At 39.7% G+C, this 14,628-nt stretch overlaps 1 protein-coding gene across 1 annotated transcript in view; it reads left to right on the top strand.

Moving 5' to 3' along the window:
* The first annotated feature begins 3,062 nt into the window (after positions 1–3,062).
* The window catches only part of niban2b (niban apoptosis regulator 2b), a 49,668-nt gene continuing 38,102 nt past the window's right edge, over positions 3,063–14,628 (top strand). Inside the window, exon 1 of the mRNA XM_053480586.1 lies at positions 3,063–3,353. Within this exon, the coding sequence (XP_053336561.1) occupies positions 3,299–3,353 (55 nt within the window). The 5' untranslated portion in view covers positions 3,063–3,298. The remainder of the gene's footprint in view (positions 3,354–14,628) is intronic.

Here is a 14,628-nt window from a genome sequence, read left to right as displayed (position 1 = left end):
GATGTGCTAAAACATTAGTCACATTTATATCTAGACCTGAAACTCATCTGTTTAGCTGTGCATTTATTGAATGAGCACTGTGCTACGTCCGAACCGCCTGCATTATTTTATGTTTACCTAATATGTTAAACAGTTTTATTTTTATTTTAAATCAAATTTTAGATTTTTCTTCATTTTATAATTATTTTCTTTTCTTTTATGTAAAGCACTTTAAATTACCATTGTGTATAAAATGTGCTATACAAATAAACTTGCCTTGCCTTTGACATGACAACAGATGATCACACACATTCCATCCATTTAGGAACCGTGGAGGCCATTGTACTTTATTTATTCCTATTTTCACAACAGTAGTAGGACCTCAGGTTAACATTCACACACTACGGGAATGCCAATTAGCCTAATCTGCATGTCTTTCGGAGGAAACCGAAGTACCCAAAGGAAACCCACAAAGCAGAGGGAGAACATGAAAAGTCAATGCACACAGACCCCGAGGCCGGACTCGAACCCAGACCCAGGAAGTGATAGGCATCAGTGCTGACCACTGCACCACCCTGCCACCCTTGCCCTCCATCAACAAACAAACCAAAAAAATGAATAAATACAAAAGGTGATGTACCTTTGAACCATCAACTTTCAGAAAGTAACATGGTCGGAAAAACATTATTTATGGAAATCGCTTAAACACTTGGTGAGGCTGCACCGTATAATATTATCCCTATATTAACCAGTAGAAATCACAGACATACAGATACACAACCATTACACAATTAAACAAAGCTCTCCAGCAGATTTCGTACACCTCTGCAAAACATCATCTGTGAAAGAATTAGTTTATTAATTGATTGATTTTTTATAGATATGCTGAACTTTTATTGTATAATTTATTTACAGGATTAACATCTGTTCATAGCATTTTTTTTTATTTTTTTAGTTTTATACAAACAAAATTGCACATTGTTTTGCATTATTCTTAATTCCATGTCTTTCGTGATTGTTATTTGTTTCTACAATATCCCCCCAAAAATGCAATCATCTCCTTTAAACAGTTAATATTGAGATGTGTCTGCTGCTTATGCTCTAATCTGTTATGTGCCTTCATAACAGCTCTAATCTGCGGTGATGTTTGTTACTTAGTGATTTTTGAGGCTGGTAACTCTAAATGAACTTCTTCTCCGCAGCAGAGGTAAGTTTTGGTCTTGCTTTCCTGGTAAGGTCTTCATGAGAGACAGTTTTATCATGGTGCTTCATGGGTTTTGCAAATGCACTTAACAATACTGTTCTTGCAAGAACTATTTCAGAACAGCTGACCTTCTTAAAATAACAACTGACTGTTGTTGTTGTTGTTGTTACTTAATCTTTGAATGCCATGTGTGTTATTCTATAGTTGTGAAATCTCCAGTATTGTTCTAGAATGTAGAAAATAAATCACCAAGCATTTATTTGGTAGGTGTGTCCAAATGTTTTGCTGGTAAACCCCTGTGCCAGCAAAACAGCTCTGACCCCTCGAGGCATAACTCCACAAGACCTCTGAGGGTGTGCTGTGGTATCTACCAACAGGGATGTTATCAGAAGGTTCTTTCAGTTGCAAGGTGGGGCCTCCATGGATCAGACTTGTTTGTCCAGCACATTCCATGGATGCTCGATCTGATTGGGATCTGGGGAATTTGGAGGTCGGATCGACTACCTAGGCAACCTGTAATGCACCGAGTGCTCTGATCGCTTTCTATTGTAGCCAGCATTATCCTTTTTTCTCAGTGTGTGCTACTTTGGCTTTTCTATGGCTTTCGATGAGGCAGGCTGGCCTTTGGTTCCCATGGCCATAAATGAGTCTTGGGTGCCCATGATCATGTCACTAGTTTACTGGTATATAATTGATAATCAACGTTATTCAAATATAACAGCGGCACAGTGGCTTAGTGGTTAATACTGTCGCTTTGCACCTTCACAGTCTGGGTTTGATTCTTGCCTTGAGGGATTGTGTGCATGGAGTTTGTGTGTTCTTACAGTACTTGGTGGGTTTCCTCCCACAGTCTAAAGACATGCAGATTAGGCTAAATGGCGTTCCCAAATTGCCCATAGGGTGTGAATGCGCATGTATGTACATGTTGACCTGATTTCGACCATGGCCATAAAACAGCAATAAATACAATGTTCACCACTGGCCTCCACATTCCCTAAATGACCAGCTAGTTTACCTGTGAGAAAGCGGTTGGTGAGAGAGACTGCTCTTATTATTATTAATTATTTGAGTACTGTTGGTGGTGGTGACGCTGTGCGTCTTAACAGAGCTTGGATTCTGATCCAAAGGGTTACACAGAGAGAGAGAGAGATAGAGAGAGGAACAGTGGGACGGTGGATCATGGTACAAAGGGTCCAAGATTATAGTACTGTATTCATTGTACACACTATTGTACGTGTTAGTTTCTCATAATAGCCACGAGATGGCGCCAGATTCACATTATAGTCTTTTGATAGGTTCCCACATGCGGTCTAGTCTACAGTATTAGTGTTAAAGCTTGCCAGTTGACATCATGACGTGAATTTATTTATTTATTAATTATTTTAATTATTTTTATTTATAGTTGGTGTAACAAATGCGATGATGTTGATAAACACATTTAAGGCAGTGGAACATTATAGTTTTTTTTTTTTTAAAGTGTGATGTACTATTTAACAAGGTAGTTGTATTTTAATACGAGTATTTTACCTTATGAAGGCCATGTATGTTTATGAGCATTTAGTTTCTTGCCTTATGACCAGGTTATGAGCGGTGCTCGTGCGCAGTAGGCGTGTCTACTGTATAGGCGGGAAGTAACATTAAGTAAAATTCTAGTGTGAACAGTGTGTGTTGAACAGTGTGTAGTGTGCATAGTGTCACATTGTGCAAGTTCACACTTGGACAAGGTTTTGATTTCTTTGATTATACGAATTCTGCACACAAGTCACGCATGGATGAGGGCTCTCCGTCCTGTGAACTAACTTTGTTATGTTTAGGATGAAACCAAAGCCCCACCCGTGATTAAAGGGTGTGGTTAAATACTTCTCTCTCTCTCTCTCTCTCTCGAAAACTACTACACTATACTCCAACTCCTGGTCCTTGGGAAAGGCAGGGCCTCGATAAACCCCGATCAATCAGAGTTGAGGGTGTGTCCCTCCCGTACACGCTTCATGATGAGCTTTCCTTCGGTCGGAGTCACTTCAGCTCGCTGGGTTGCTCAGTAAGCGACTGGCGCTTTTTTTTTGTCTTGGAACTCTGAGAAAGTTTGGTGAAACTGAAGCGACTGGATCTATCACTATGGGGGATTCGATCTCAAGCCACCTGGATGAGGGGAAAAAGGAGATCATTACAGGTGAGAGAGAGAGAGTGTTTGTATGTATATATGTTTGTGTATGCATATGCGTATGTGAGTTTTGCTTTGAAGTTCTGACCAGATGTTTGTTTGTTTGTTCGAACTCACAAACTAAACAAACAAACAAACAAACAAACGCTGCGCACTCTGCATCTGGAAACCTTTGAACTTGGATAGGTTTAGATTTCTCTCATTCCTAATGCTAAAATGATCTCTCACACACACACACACACACACACACAGTAAGCGCACTACTTTAAAAGAGTGTGTTGGTGCACTTCTCAATCCGGCGACGTGGCGCGCTGTTTCCTCTTCCTAAAAAAAAAAAAATGGAAATAGTCTTTGATATAATTACAATGTATCCAAGGATTGTGTTTCAACCGTTGCTTGGTTCTTTTTTTTTTTTTTTTTAAATAAAAGAACCCACTCGCATGATTCACCTAAGCAGCTGAAGCCACAGCTTCCTCAAACACTCAGCTATAATGAGGTTTCCATGGCTTGCTCATGCTCTGAGTCTTTCCAGGGAAGAAGAAAAAAAAATCATGTTTTATTACCTAAGATAAGATCAGAGTCTGGGGGTGTCTCATGAATCACAGCTTGATCTGGCATGCGTAAATCTTTTCTGCAGGTCAATCTTTAACCTTGCCCGATCAAAGGTTTGCGGAGGTGTTTGAGGTTCTCCAAGGAATATCATAATCTTTATATGATATATAGTGCCATAGTCGGCTTGGTAGATGATGATGTTTGTTTGTTAATTAATCAGATTTTAAAACAGATCTGAACAGGAATTTTCATTCAGGGAAGGGAACCAGTGAAACCATATATTTCGGGAGACGTCTCGGGAATTCTTGGAATTACCTTCATTTCAATTTTATATATATATATTAGTGCTTTTAACAATGGTCATTGTCTCAAAGCAGCTTCACAAAAATGAAAAGAAAATTTATGGAAGTGTGTATGTGTGAGAAAAATGTGTCTAGATAATGATGAGATTGTCTCTGATGAGCAAGCCAAGGGTGACGGCGACAGTGGCAAGGAAAAACTCCCAGAGATGGCAATAGGAAGAAACCTTGAGAGGAACCCAACTCAACAGGGAACCCATCCTCATTTGGATGATAATGGATAGAAATGATATAACATCATGTGTGTTATGCAGCTGAACAATCAATATAACAGAAGTTCTTTAAATTAACATGAAGTCTAGTTCAGCACAGAACGAGTCAGCAGGTTCAGAGGGCAGATGGTGTCTGGATCGCTGGGAGCACAGGAGCAGGATGTGTAGCTTCAAACCATCATGAAGCAGAATCCAGCTGGAGCTGGTCCTTCTCTGGATGCCCCAGGATCCTTGCAGGGAAGCTGGCACAATCTCCAGATGCCTCCAGATGGGTAGAAAAATAAAGAACAAGTGGGAAGAATTCGCGTAGTTGCCATTCAGGATAGATGTACTGGAGTATAAGGTTATTGGATGAATATGCCAGATTATAGAGATGTCTTGAGTCTGCTTTTACACTGGGAAACTGTGAGCCCCAAACACTGTCTGGAAGGCTATTCCAAAGCTTTGGAGCTAAATATAAAAATACCCTACTCCCTTTTGTAGATTTTGATATTCTGGAGTTTTGTAAACTTAAGGTATGTGGTGGATTATAGCGTTTCAGAAGACTGGTTAGGTATGTGGGAGCTAAACCATTTAAAGCCTTGTATGCAAGTAGTACTATTTTGTAATTAATTCTAAATTGAACAGGTAGCCAGTGCAGGGATGATAACATTGGGATTATATGATCATATTTTCTGGATCTACTGAGGAACCCCGTCGGCTGCATTTTGGACTAACTGAAGCTTGTTTATTCAGGATGAAGGACAACCACCCAGAAATGCATTACAATAGTCCAGTCTGGAGGTCATGAATGCATGAACTAGCTTTTCTGCGTCAGATACGGATAAGATGTTCCTAAGCTTGGCAATATTTCTAAGGTGGAAAAAGGCTGTTTTTGCGATATTGAAGATACGATTTTCAAAGTACAAGTTACTGTCTAAACCGGTGGGGAGGAGTGTGTCAGGATAGTGCATCACTCAACACATCTGTATCAGACATCGTCTGGACACGCTCCAGGAACTGGCTTTAAAGGTTCTGCCAACTAAAAAAATCCATTTACAAGTTTGTCCAATATGTGGATCAGTCACGCTGTTTAATTCGCTTCCAATCCAGTGTTATCATTCAAAGGGTGGCACAGCGGGTAATATTATCGTCTCGCTGCTCCAGGGTCCTGGGTTTCATTCTTGAGCTGAGGTTCCTGTCTATCCAGAGTTTTGCATTTTCTCTCCTTATCCACAGTTGTGCAAATGTGTTTGTGTGTGTATAAGATGCGGGCGGCACAGTGGCTCAGTTGTTAGCATTGTCGCCTTGCACCTCCAGGATCCGGGTTCAATTCCCACCTTGGGTTATAGTTTGCATGTTCTCCCCGTGCTTGGGGGGTTTCCTCCGGTTGCTCTTGTTCCCTCTCTCAGTCTAAAGACATGCAGGTTAGGCTAATTGGCGTTCCCAAGTTGCCTGGAGTGTGAGTGTGTGTCCTGCGATGGATTGCACCCCTGTCCAGGTTGTGCCCCGCCTTGTGCCCTACTGTAAGACTCTCGGGATAGAATCCAGACCCCCTGCGACCCTGTATACCGGATAAAGCTTTATAGACAACGAACGAATGAATGTTTGAGATGCAAATAGATAAACTAATGTTTCATCCAGAGTGTGTATGTACTGTAAAGTGAATCTAAACTGAAATTTAAAAGAATTTTCTAAGGAATTTGTTCATGCACATGAATTTATCAAACTTTCCCACCTGAATCTGAGCCGTATGAAACATGGTGTCAGGAGACGCACAAGCATACAGTTTAGGAGACGTTTCTCAAAAAGGTTTAAGGTAACAAACATTGTTTAGCTTTGATCTGATTCTTTATTTGTTTGTTTTTTTAAGAAGAAGTCATGTAAACGTGATTTTTGGCCCAGGGTTCACGTGATGAATGGACACAGCGGTGGGGGTTGGTTAGGATGCAGCTTCAGGAGCCACTTCCTGTCCTTGATCACTGGTTCATGTCCAATATTATAAATAAACCATAAGCATAAGTTCCAACCACGCCCTCTTCTTCTTCTGAAATTATTAAGGAGTCCTCTTTCTTCTCTAAATGTAGTCTTCAAACCATAAAACCCATGAGTAAACATCTCGAATTATTCATTCTCAATGAATGTCCTCTTAGACGATGAGGTCATTATCCAGAGAAGGATAGGAATAGAAGCTGACCCCAACACTTCCTGCGTGGTCACCCGGATACTTTTATTGTTTTTGCTTATTATACACAGAGCACTCATTACCGCGAGATGAGCCAGAATCTAACTTCGAGGTTGTTACACTGGAATTTACTTCCATATGCAGCTTTAAAGAGTCACAGGTCAAAAAGTAACACTGGGTGCTGACAGGAAATACCACAGTCGTGTGTTTGCCCCAAGGCTAAATGTTTTTGTGGGGCAGTAGTGGGGAGGGGGTGAACAACGTGAATGACTGTTTCATACGCACATAATTCTTGCTAAATGTTCTCGTTCATCTTTTGTAACCCCAGTGTTGCAGCAGGATCGTCCCTTCCCCCATTGTCCCTGTTGGAATATGGTTGAATATATTTTTTTTCATTTTTGACCCTTGAGTTACCCATGAGCTAAACAAATACTTAGCCACTCCACGATCACATGCTAAAGAAATCATGATAAATGTATCATCGAAATGTAGCCTGTAACCCAAGAAAGGAGAAGGAGAAGTGCCTCATTTTGGATACCGTCTTCATTTTATATTTATGTATGTCAGCGTTATTGTGTTTGGAAGTTTCCATGGTGAGGTCAAGCCCGTGCCGAGCGGAAGAGTCAGCACTGCTGAGGCTCTCGGGACAATTAGCGCATGTGACGAGCTCAGCAAATTAACAAGCAAGTGTCCGGATCAAAACAAGGCCTGGCTTTTAAGCACTGATGAGCTTGTGAAGGCTCTACGTTTCGTTTCCTTTATGGCCTTCGGTGAAACACTCGTACTGTAGCTCTATGTCTGTGTAAAATGCTCGCCCAAAGGCTGGCTATACTTTTACTTAATTACATACCTCTTAGGGTTTCGGCTCTTATCATTAGCGTGCCTGTCTTTCAAAACCAAGCATGAAAAAAAAATAATAAACGCACCCAGAGGCTGGAGGTTATGTCCAAAGTCTTTTTTTTCCGTTCATCATGCTTTACTGGCAATATCATTTCCATAATAGAGCTTAATTGTTCCGTTTCTATGCTTTAAAATCAGATTAAAAAGGAGTCGAGATCAAGATTGTTTTTTACTGTCTAATGCATTTAGCTTGCATTTATTTAAGTTCCCGTAAAAAAAAAAAAAAAAAAAAAAAAAAAAATTTGACATGAATTCTTTAAAGAATAACAGTTTTGGAAAATATGCTACCAGGCATGGGCGAGCACGCCGGGCCCGCGGCTAACCTAACGGCGCTTTGGTCAAAGCCTGAAACTTCATTTGGGATTTCCTGCTCGCAGAGAGGGCTGATCTCCCTCAGGAGCGCAGGCTTGGAAATGAATTTACCAGCACATGGATGCTCCGTTTGCTGACCGCAGTAATTCCAGACTATCCGCAGGCTCATTATACTGCATGATCCCACAGAATCTATCGTTTTAGGTCAGCGTGTTGATGAGCGAGCGTTCAGGAAGGTGGCGTTATCGGAGTCACAATGTGCTAATTATCATATCAGCTGTTTTATTTAGTAATATCTATTATTATTGTCTGTAAAAATACCCCGTATCATACATTATCATTAGCTAAATAGCAAGTCAGCTTTGCAGCCAGAGGTTTCTAAATATTATGACATCTGTTAAGTTCGGATCTGACCGATCCAAAGCTGCACAGTTTATATTTTGATCAGTGTTGCTAGCTCTTCAGGGGAAAGTTCACAAAATCATGCGCTCGATGACATCATCCATTCATTTCCAAGTACACTGAATAGTCATGTTCATCTGCAGAAGATCTTCCAGAGACATGTTAAGTCATCTCTCACCATGACATCATTTTACTGTAATGTTTGAGAGCTGGAGAGTTAAAAATATATAAGAAAAAAAAAGTAATCTAATTGTTTTGACGCAGACTTGCAAGAATTAAATTAGCATCCATAGTTTTATGATTAAATGCATGCAAAAAAAAAGTAAAAAAAAAAAGATATTTTTTAAAAATGTTGTTGACTATATATTTCCTTCTTTTCAGACTGGAATAGTCCCAGCATGTCTAGAAGTGAAAATTCCAACGAAGCTGATTGTTGATCAGTCTGAGGGTGGACTGCCTCGGAGGCAAATAGCTAGCAATCTTGAAATACTCCTTTCCACTTTTAACAGAATTACAGGTCAAAGGGTAAAAACACGAACGTTAACGGAATCACAAACTTGTCGCTCTTTTGGGAAAGAAGTCGCTCATTCTGTGCCTGGGTGAGTAAACGAAAGTCAACAAGGTATTAATAATGTACAGTATGAATAGCTAACCGTACTTATTAAAATAGATTTTGGTGCATTCACGAGATCATAACACTATGGATGTTTTCACTTCCAGTGTAGTATCAAAAAAGCCTGTATATTAATCTAAATGGGAAAAAAAAAGTGACTTTTGACCCAATTGTTGGTCTATAAAATCAGCCAACTCGGAGAACCGAAATAGTCGAACCCAATTTTGTGCAGCGCGCCAAATTAACCTGCCTTTAGACATGCCTCATCGTGTTCAGTTTTGGCTGCGGGGCGGGTGGGCCGGGACGGCTCTCCAAATAGAGCGTGGGTTATTACCGTCTCATTTGGGCTGATTATTCTATTTTCATAGCATTTGTATAAATTGCGTAAGACATGGAGGCGAGCGTGGGAGCTGGGAACTGATGCAGATGAACAGAGGGAGGCTCGGTTTAATTTTTTTTTAAAAACTGCTGAAAAATAGTCACTTTCATCACATCCTGTGCTGGAAATGAAATGTCTTTTTTTTTTTTTTTTTTTTGTATATTGGTTAACACTGGTTAGCGTTCGGCTGGGATGAAGTGCGTCAGAGAGTATTCCAAGTATCACATGAGACTAAGTCACTTTGTGATTCACCCAGCCCCCCCCACACACACACATGCACACAGTCTCTCCCATTCCCGAGGCCCTTCTCATGAACCCTGCCTTTTTAACACTGTTTATTGTTCTCCAGTACTATATAACTCAAACACTACCTTTGACATTTCCTGTACTGAACAAATTAATAATTACACAATCCTTGTAATCTAAAATTAATATCACTTTAAGAATTTAGAAATTCAAGTTTTATTTCTAAACAGTATAAGGACTGCTTGCAGATCATTTTGAAAAGATCAAAGCGATGTGTATTTACCTTTTAATAGAAGAGCACCTTCTGTTGTCGGATAGAACCGTTTAAGTGTTCCTAGGATTCGTGGCATTGTCACCGGGTTCTGCACATGGAACATGCACTTCCTGTCCAGAAAAAAAAAAGAAGTTGCTTAGTTTGACCGCATTTAGCTTTAATTGTGGTGCAATGTGTTGGCCAGTCCATGTGTGAAAATGATTCCTCGTGCTCCCAGAACCACACTTTAACACTTTCAGTCCTGACATGTACTTAATCCATCAGGGAAGAAAAACTCCATACATGTGTTAAACTTGGTCATTTAGTACATTCAGGTCATCAGCTGACTTCATTTTATTGCCACATTACCCAGATCATAGCTTGTACAGTCAGCACTATGCCTGATGTATGCATTGCTGTAAGCGCTTCTCTTCTTACCCTGACACACCCATCTCTCTGGAATAGGCTCGATCTAGACTCGTCAGACCACCAAAGGCCAGTCCAGCCATTTTACTCCCTAGCAATCTCAAATCTAGTGATCAGTCTCACTAACAAGTGATGATCTTATGGCCACATAAACTAGCAGTTTAGTCCCAATCCTGAGAGTTGGCGTTACAATGTGCATATGGAAATGCTCTCACTTTGACTAGTGCATGCCTGTGAGTTCTACTGGCTAATGTAGGGATAATATTTTTACGATGCAAGTGTAAGTCATCTCCATGGATGATGTTTTTTCTAACCACAATATTTTCCGAAAGTTGATGGTTTAGCATTATTGTTCCATGTTTTTATCATGAATTGAACTCAATTCCAGTAATTTTAGCAACCTCCTACTTCGTCTTGTGCCAGAAGTCTCCTGCAATAGTCTTTACTGCACGTACTCAGGATTACCTACCACAACCGCCTTTATTTAATCTGAATGTTGTGTAATTGCTGTGTAAAGTGTATTGCCGAATAAAACCAGATTCTGATATAGAAGATGAATAAATGTATAATTTGACACTTCCGAAATGGCAAAGAAAACTGTTACAGCGATGTAAATGGATGGATGTTTGATGTTGTGTTCTTAGCACTTCAAAGGGTTCTACTTGCGACTTTTGTAAGGTTCGAATCTTTAAGTGTTCTACTTGGGGTTTTATCCGAATAGAATAAATAGAAGCTCCGACTATTCTAATTCATTCTACAAAGAAATGGAGACTTTCTCTTGTCGGGTTGAAACATTGTTTCTCCTCCAAAAAGAACAAACAGATAAAGACACATCACTCCTGCTTACTGTACAGGACACGCCCTTTCGCTGAGTCTGAGGCCTTGTGTCCCTAGTTTATCTGCCTTACTGAATGTTTGCCTTGTGCTGTCAGCGAAGTCCTCAGTCATCCTCTATTATAGCAACACCCTCCGAGAAACATCTGTTTAAAAAGTTTTAAACACTGAGGTCTGGATTTATTCTCAGTCAGCAGTCGCACAGCTCGGGGCTCAGAGTACCTGATGGAGAGTTTCGCCCATGTCTGGGTTTGTACAGTATGTGGGGAAGCTGTTGGACAGTGTGGCTGTAATTGTCTTGCATTTGTCTAGACTTCATAACTGTAGGCTAGTGGAGGAATTAAGTATGCAGGGCAAGTCTGGATTGCAGCATGATGGAGGTTAGCAGACGGTGCGCCCAGACATCCCGAGTGATCACCATAAGCTATGGGAAATGCCTCTTTCGGCACTTAAAGAACATACACACACTGCACGACACACAGCCGAATGCCATATATGGGTTCGGGTAGATTGTCCGAGGTCTTGTAGGGAAATTCTTATATACACCTACAGCAGTGTTATGTTGAATAATTAAAATACAGTATGTTGATGTGTAGAATTTTCTTTTTCCCAAATATTGCAATGATGTTTTACCCACACCATTTTCATTAAGGAAAGATTTTATACATTTGAAAAATGAGTGCTGTTAATCAAATTTTAATCTAGTTAATCTCATAGTCTGTGATTAATCGAGATTTTAAAGTGTTTAAATACTCAGATTAACTTGTATTATAAACAATGTGGGAATAAAGAAATGCATGACAGACTGGTTAGGGGAAACAGGTTATGCAGTTTTATAATATCGCTTTACATGCCATTATCACGTGCTGCGATTATGGGAAGCCAATAGGGTCAAATGTGGTCATATGATTAATTTGCGTGTTAAAAAAAGGCGTTAAAATTTAATGCATTAATACAGCCAACCCTATTAAAAATGCTATAGTCTAGTTTTATTTAGCCATTTTGAAATTTGTGAAAAATACTCACTTCCATTGCAGTGAATTTGTTTTATTGACTTTTTTCATTACGTACAAAGCTAATTAATTAATTACTTTATGTTTCACTCATTTTCATAAAATGTATGCATAAAATACACTTGATTCCAATGTTTTTATTAATTTCATGTGCAAACAAGTTAGAAAAAACAATTATGTTTACTCCAAAATACATTAAAAAAAAAGCATGGCCATCCCACTAATAATTCATCTCTAACACTCTTTACTTACTGTATTCATAACCATGACTCGGTAACACATGACAAGGAAATAAGAATTAGGTCATCGGTATGAGCGTTGAGTATATTTATATAAGTTATGCTCCTGCAGCTGCATACAGTATAAACATCTTTATCTACTTGTCAATCAATCCAGTTGGTGTAGAAAGATTTGCCTAAAATGAAAGTTCTTGGTGCAGTCAGAAGTCAGGGACATGCAAATTTCTTTCTTGTTCAGGGATCTGTTGTGCTTTCTTTTGTGAATTTTTTATTTATTTATTTTATAATCTTTAATTCATTGGACAATTTACACTTTTGTGTTTATAAATATTTTAAAATAAGTATTGTTTTTTCCTAGTGCTGGGTGTCTGTCAAGCATCTTTATTTAACTTTATGAAGAGCGTTCAAGTCAAACCAGGATTTGTGATTGTTCACAAAAACTATTACTAAAAAAAATTTATTTCTCTATATAATCCCCTGGTACAATAATGCACCAAGCATTTGACTAGTGCTAGGATAGCATCAACATAGAAAGATTTCTGAGTAAACTGGAGCCATGAAACACTGTCTGAAACGCTGGCCTCCCAGGAACTCCTTTAATGCCCCAAACATGTGGAAATGGCTTGGATAAGGTCAGGACTATATTTGAGTATGGTATATCTCCCAGCTGAGTTCCTTTTAAAAAGTGTTAATGGTTAAAAGCATTTAACTTAAATGCATGCGGTGTCATTAGTACAAAGGGGATGAATGTCCTGCAATCCTTTGATAATTTCCTTTGATCCTTTTTCCCCCCTTATTCAAGTAATAAAACACAATGGACGGCAATGTTATAGGAAATGAATTAGTGATTGCCAGGTGTGATGCTTTATGCATTCATCACGCATGTCCTAAACTTTTATACCACAGCAATTTGCAAATTATTCAAGAACAACATGTACCTGTATTCATGTTTGATAGTGTGGAGCCTTCTAATTATGACACATTATAGCTTAAATTATAAACAGTTGTTCAAATTTAATTAGGTTAAATTGCAGCATATCCTGTGTAACGCGTTTGATAAACAGGTGGCACCACAGACACAAGGCGAGGTCGTGGTGAAAAGGAAAATGATAAAAGTGTGCACGTGCAGGTCTGGAGGCAGTGCCCAGCTGGCATGCCACTCTTCCATGTTTTTATTTTTATTTTGCTGGGTTAAACTCCAGGATTGTTCGCTTGCATGGGGAAAGCACGAGAACCATGAACATTAATTAATCTCCAGCCCTACCCCTTCGCGCACCTGCAGAAGTGGAGACCGCCTACGGAGTGAGCGAAGAGCAGTAACAGATTAAGGTGCACGCCATGACACCTGTAACACACAAACTAAAACGTGCGGTTACACCATTTACAATTTGAGCAGTTAGACGTAAATAAATGCTCATTTTATTAAGACCTAATGACCAATCAGAATCAGGCATTTAAAAGCACTGTGGTATAGGACGGTTAACTATCATGCCATTATCCATTACACCTCATATAGTGTAAATATCTTAATCTCTCCACTATTCTGCATGCTTTCTTATCACTGCTAAAAGATATAAATGTATTACTTCATACTAGAACAATCATTGCCCAAGCAGGACATGTGACCCTGGTGACCTTCTCATCGGATCCCCTTACACATACTGTACAGTACACCGCTAGCCTGATGCATGAAGATCACAGCTCTGTTGTCTTTCCTCTCTGCCCTGCATTCGTCATTCTCCTCTGTTGCTAAAAGCATTTTAAACAAACTGGCAGGAATGTTCCCTCTCCCCCTCCCTGGATCCTCACCATAGCCTAGTCTAAGAGTATCAAGGAGAGTGAGGCCCTAAACATGGATTTTGGAACGTCTCCCGTGTGAATCATGTGAAATCTGGCCTTTGTCAAGAAAACAGACGGGTTAGTAAAGAGCTGGCACGGCTCCCAATGCCGACTCCAGTGTTGGCACAGTGACGCAGGCATGCGAGTGTCCTGAACCATGAAGTTCAAGTACTGCAAACTGTTCTGTTTGATTAAAATACAAAGAGCGCAATGTGAATCGCTGTCAATCTTTAACACTTTGTGGATGTTTACCAGGAAACCCACAGTAGTAAACATACATATATATTTTATCTGCATCCCACCTGAATTGCATGCCAACAACTTAAAGTAAGTAAACATAAATGATAAAAATAAAAATAAATGATTGCAGACGCATGGTTGTGTAGTGGTTAGCACTCCACGGGTTAAGGGTTCGAGTCCCACCTTATGGTCTGTATGCATGGAGTTTGCATGTTCTTCCCGTGCTTGGTGGGTTTTCTCCCCGAACTCTGGTTTCCTCCCACTGTCCAAAGACATGGACTAACTGGTGATTCTAAATTGC

This window comes from Clarias gariepinus, chromosome 21, assembly GCF_024256425.1.
Source record: "Clarias gariepinus isolate MV-2021 ecotype Netherlands chromosome 21, CGAR_prim_01v2, whole genome shotgun sequence".
Lineage (NCBI taxonomy): Eukaryota > Metazoa > Chordata > Actinopteri > Siluriformes > Clariidae > Clarias > Clarias gariepinus.
This window is presented reverse-complemented; position numbering and strand designations above follow the sequence as displayed.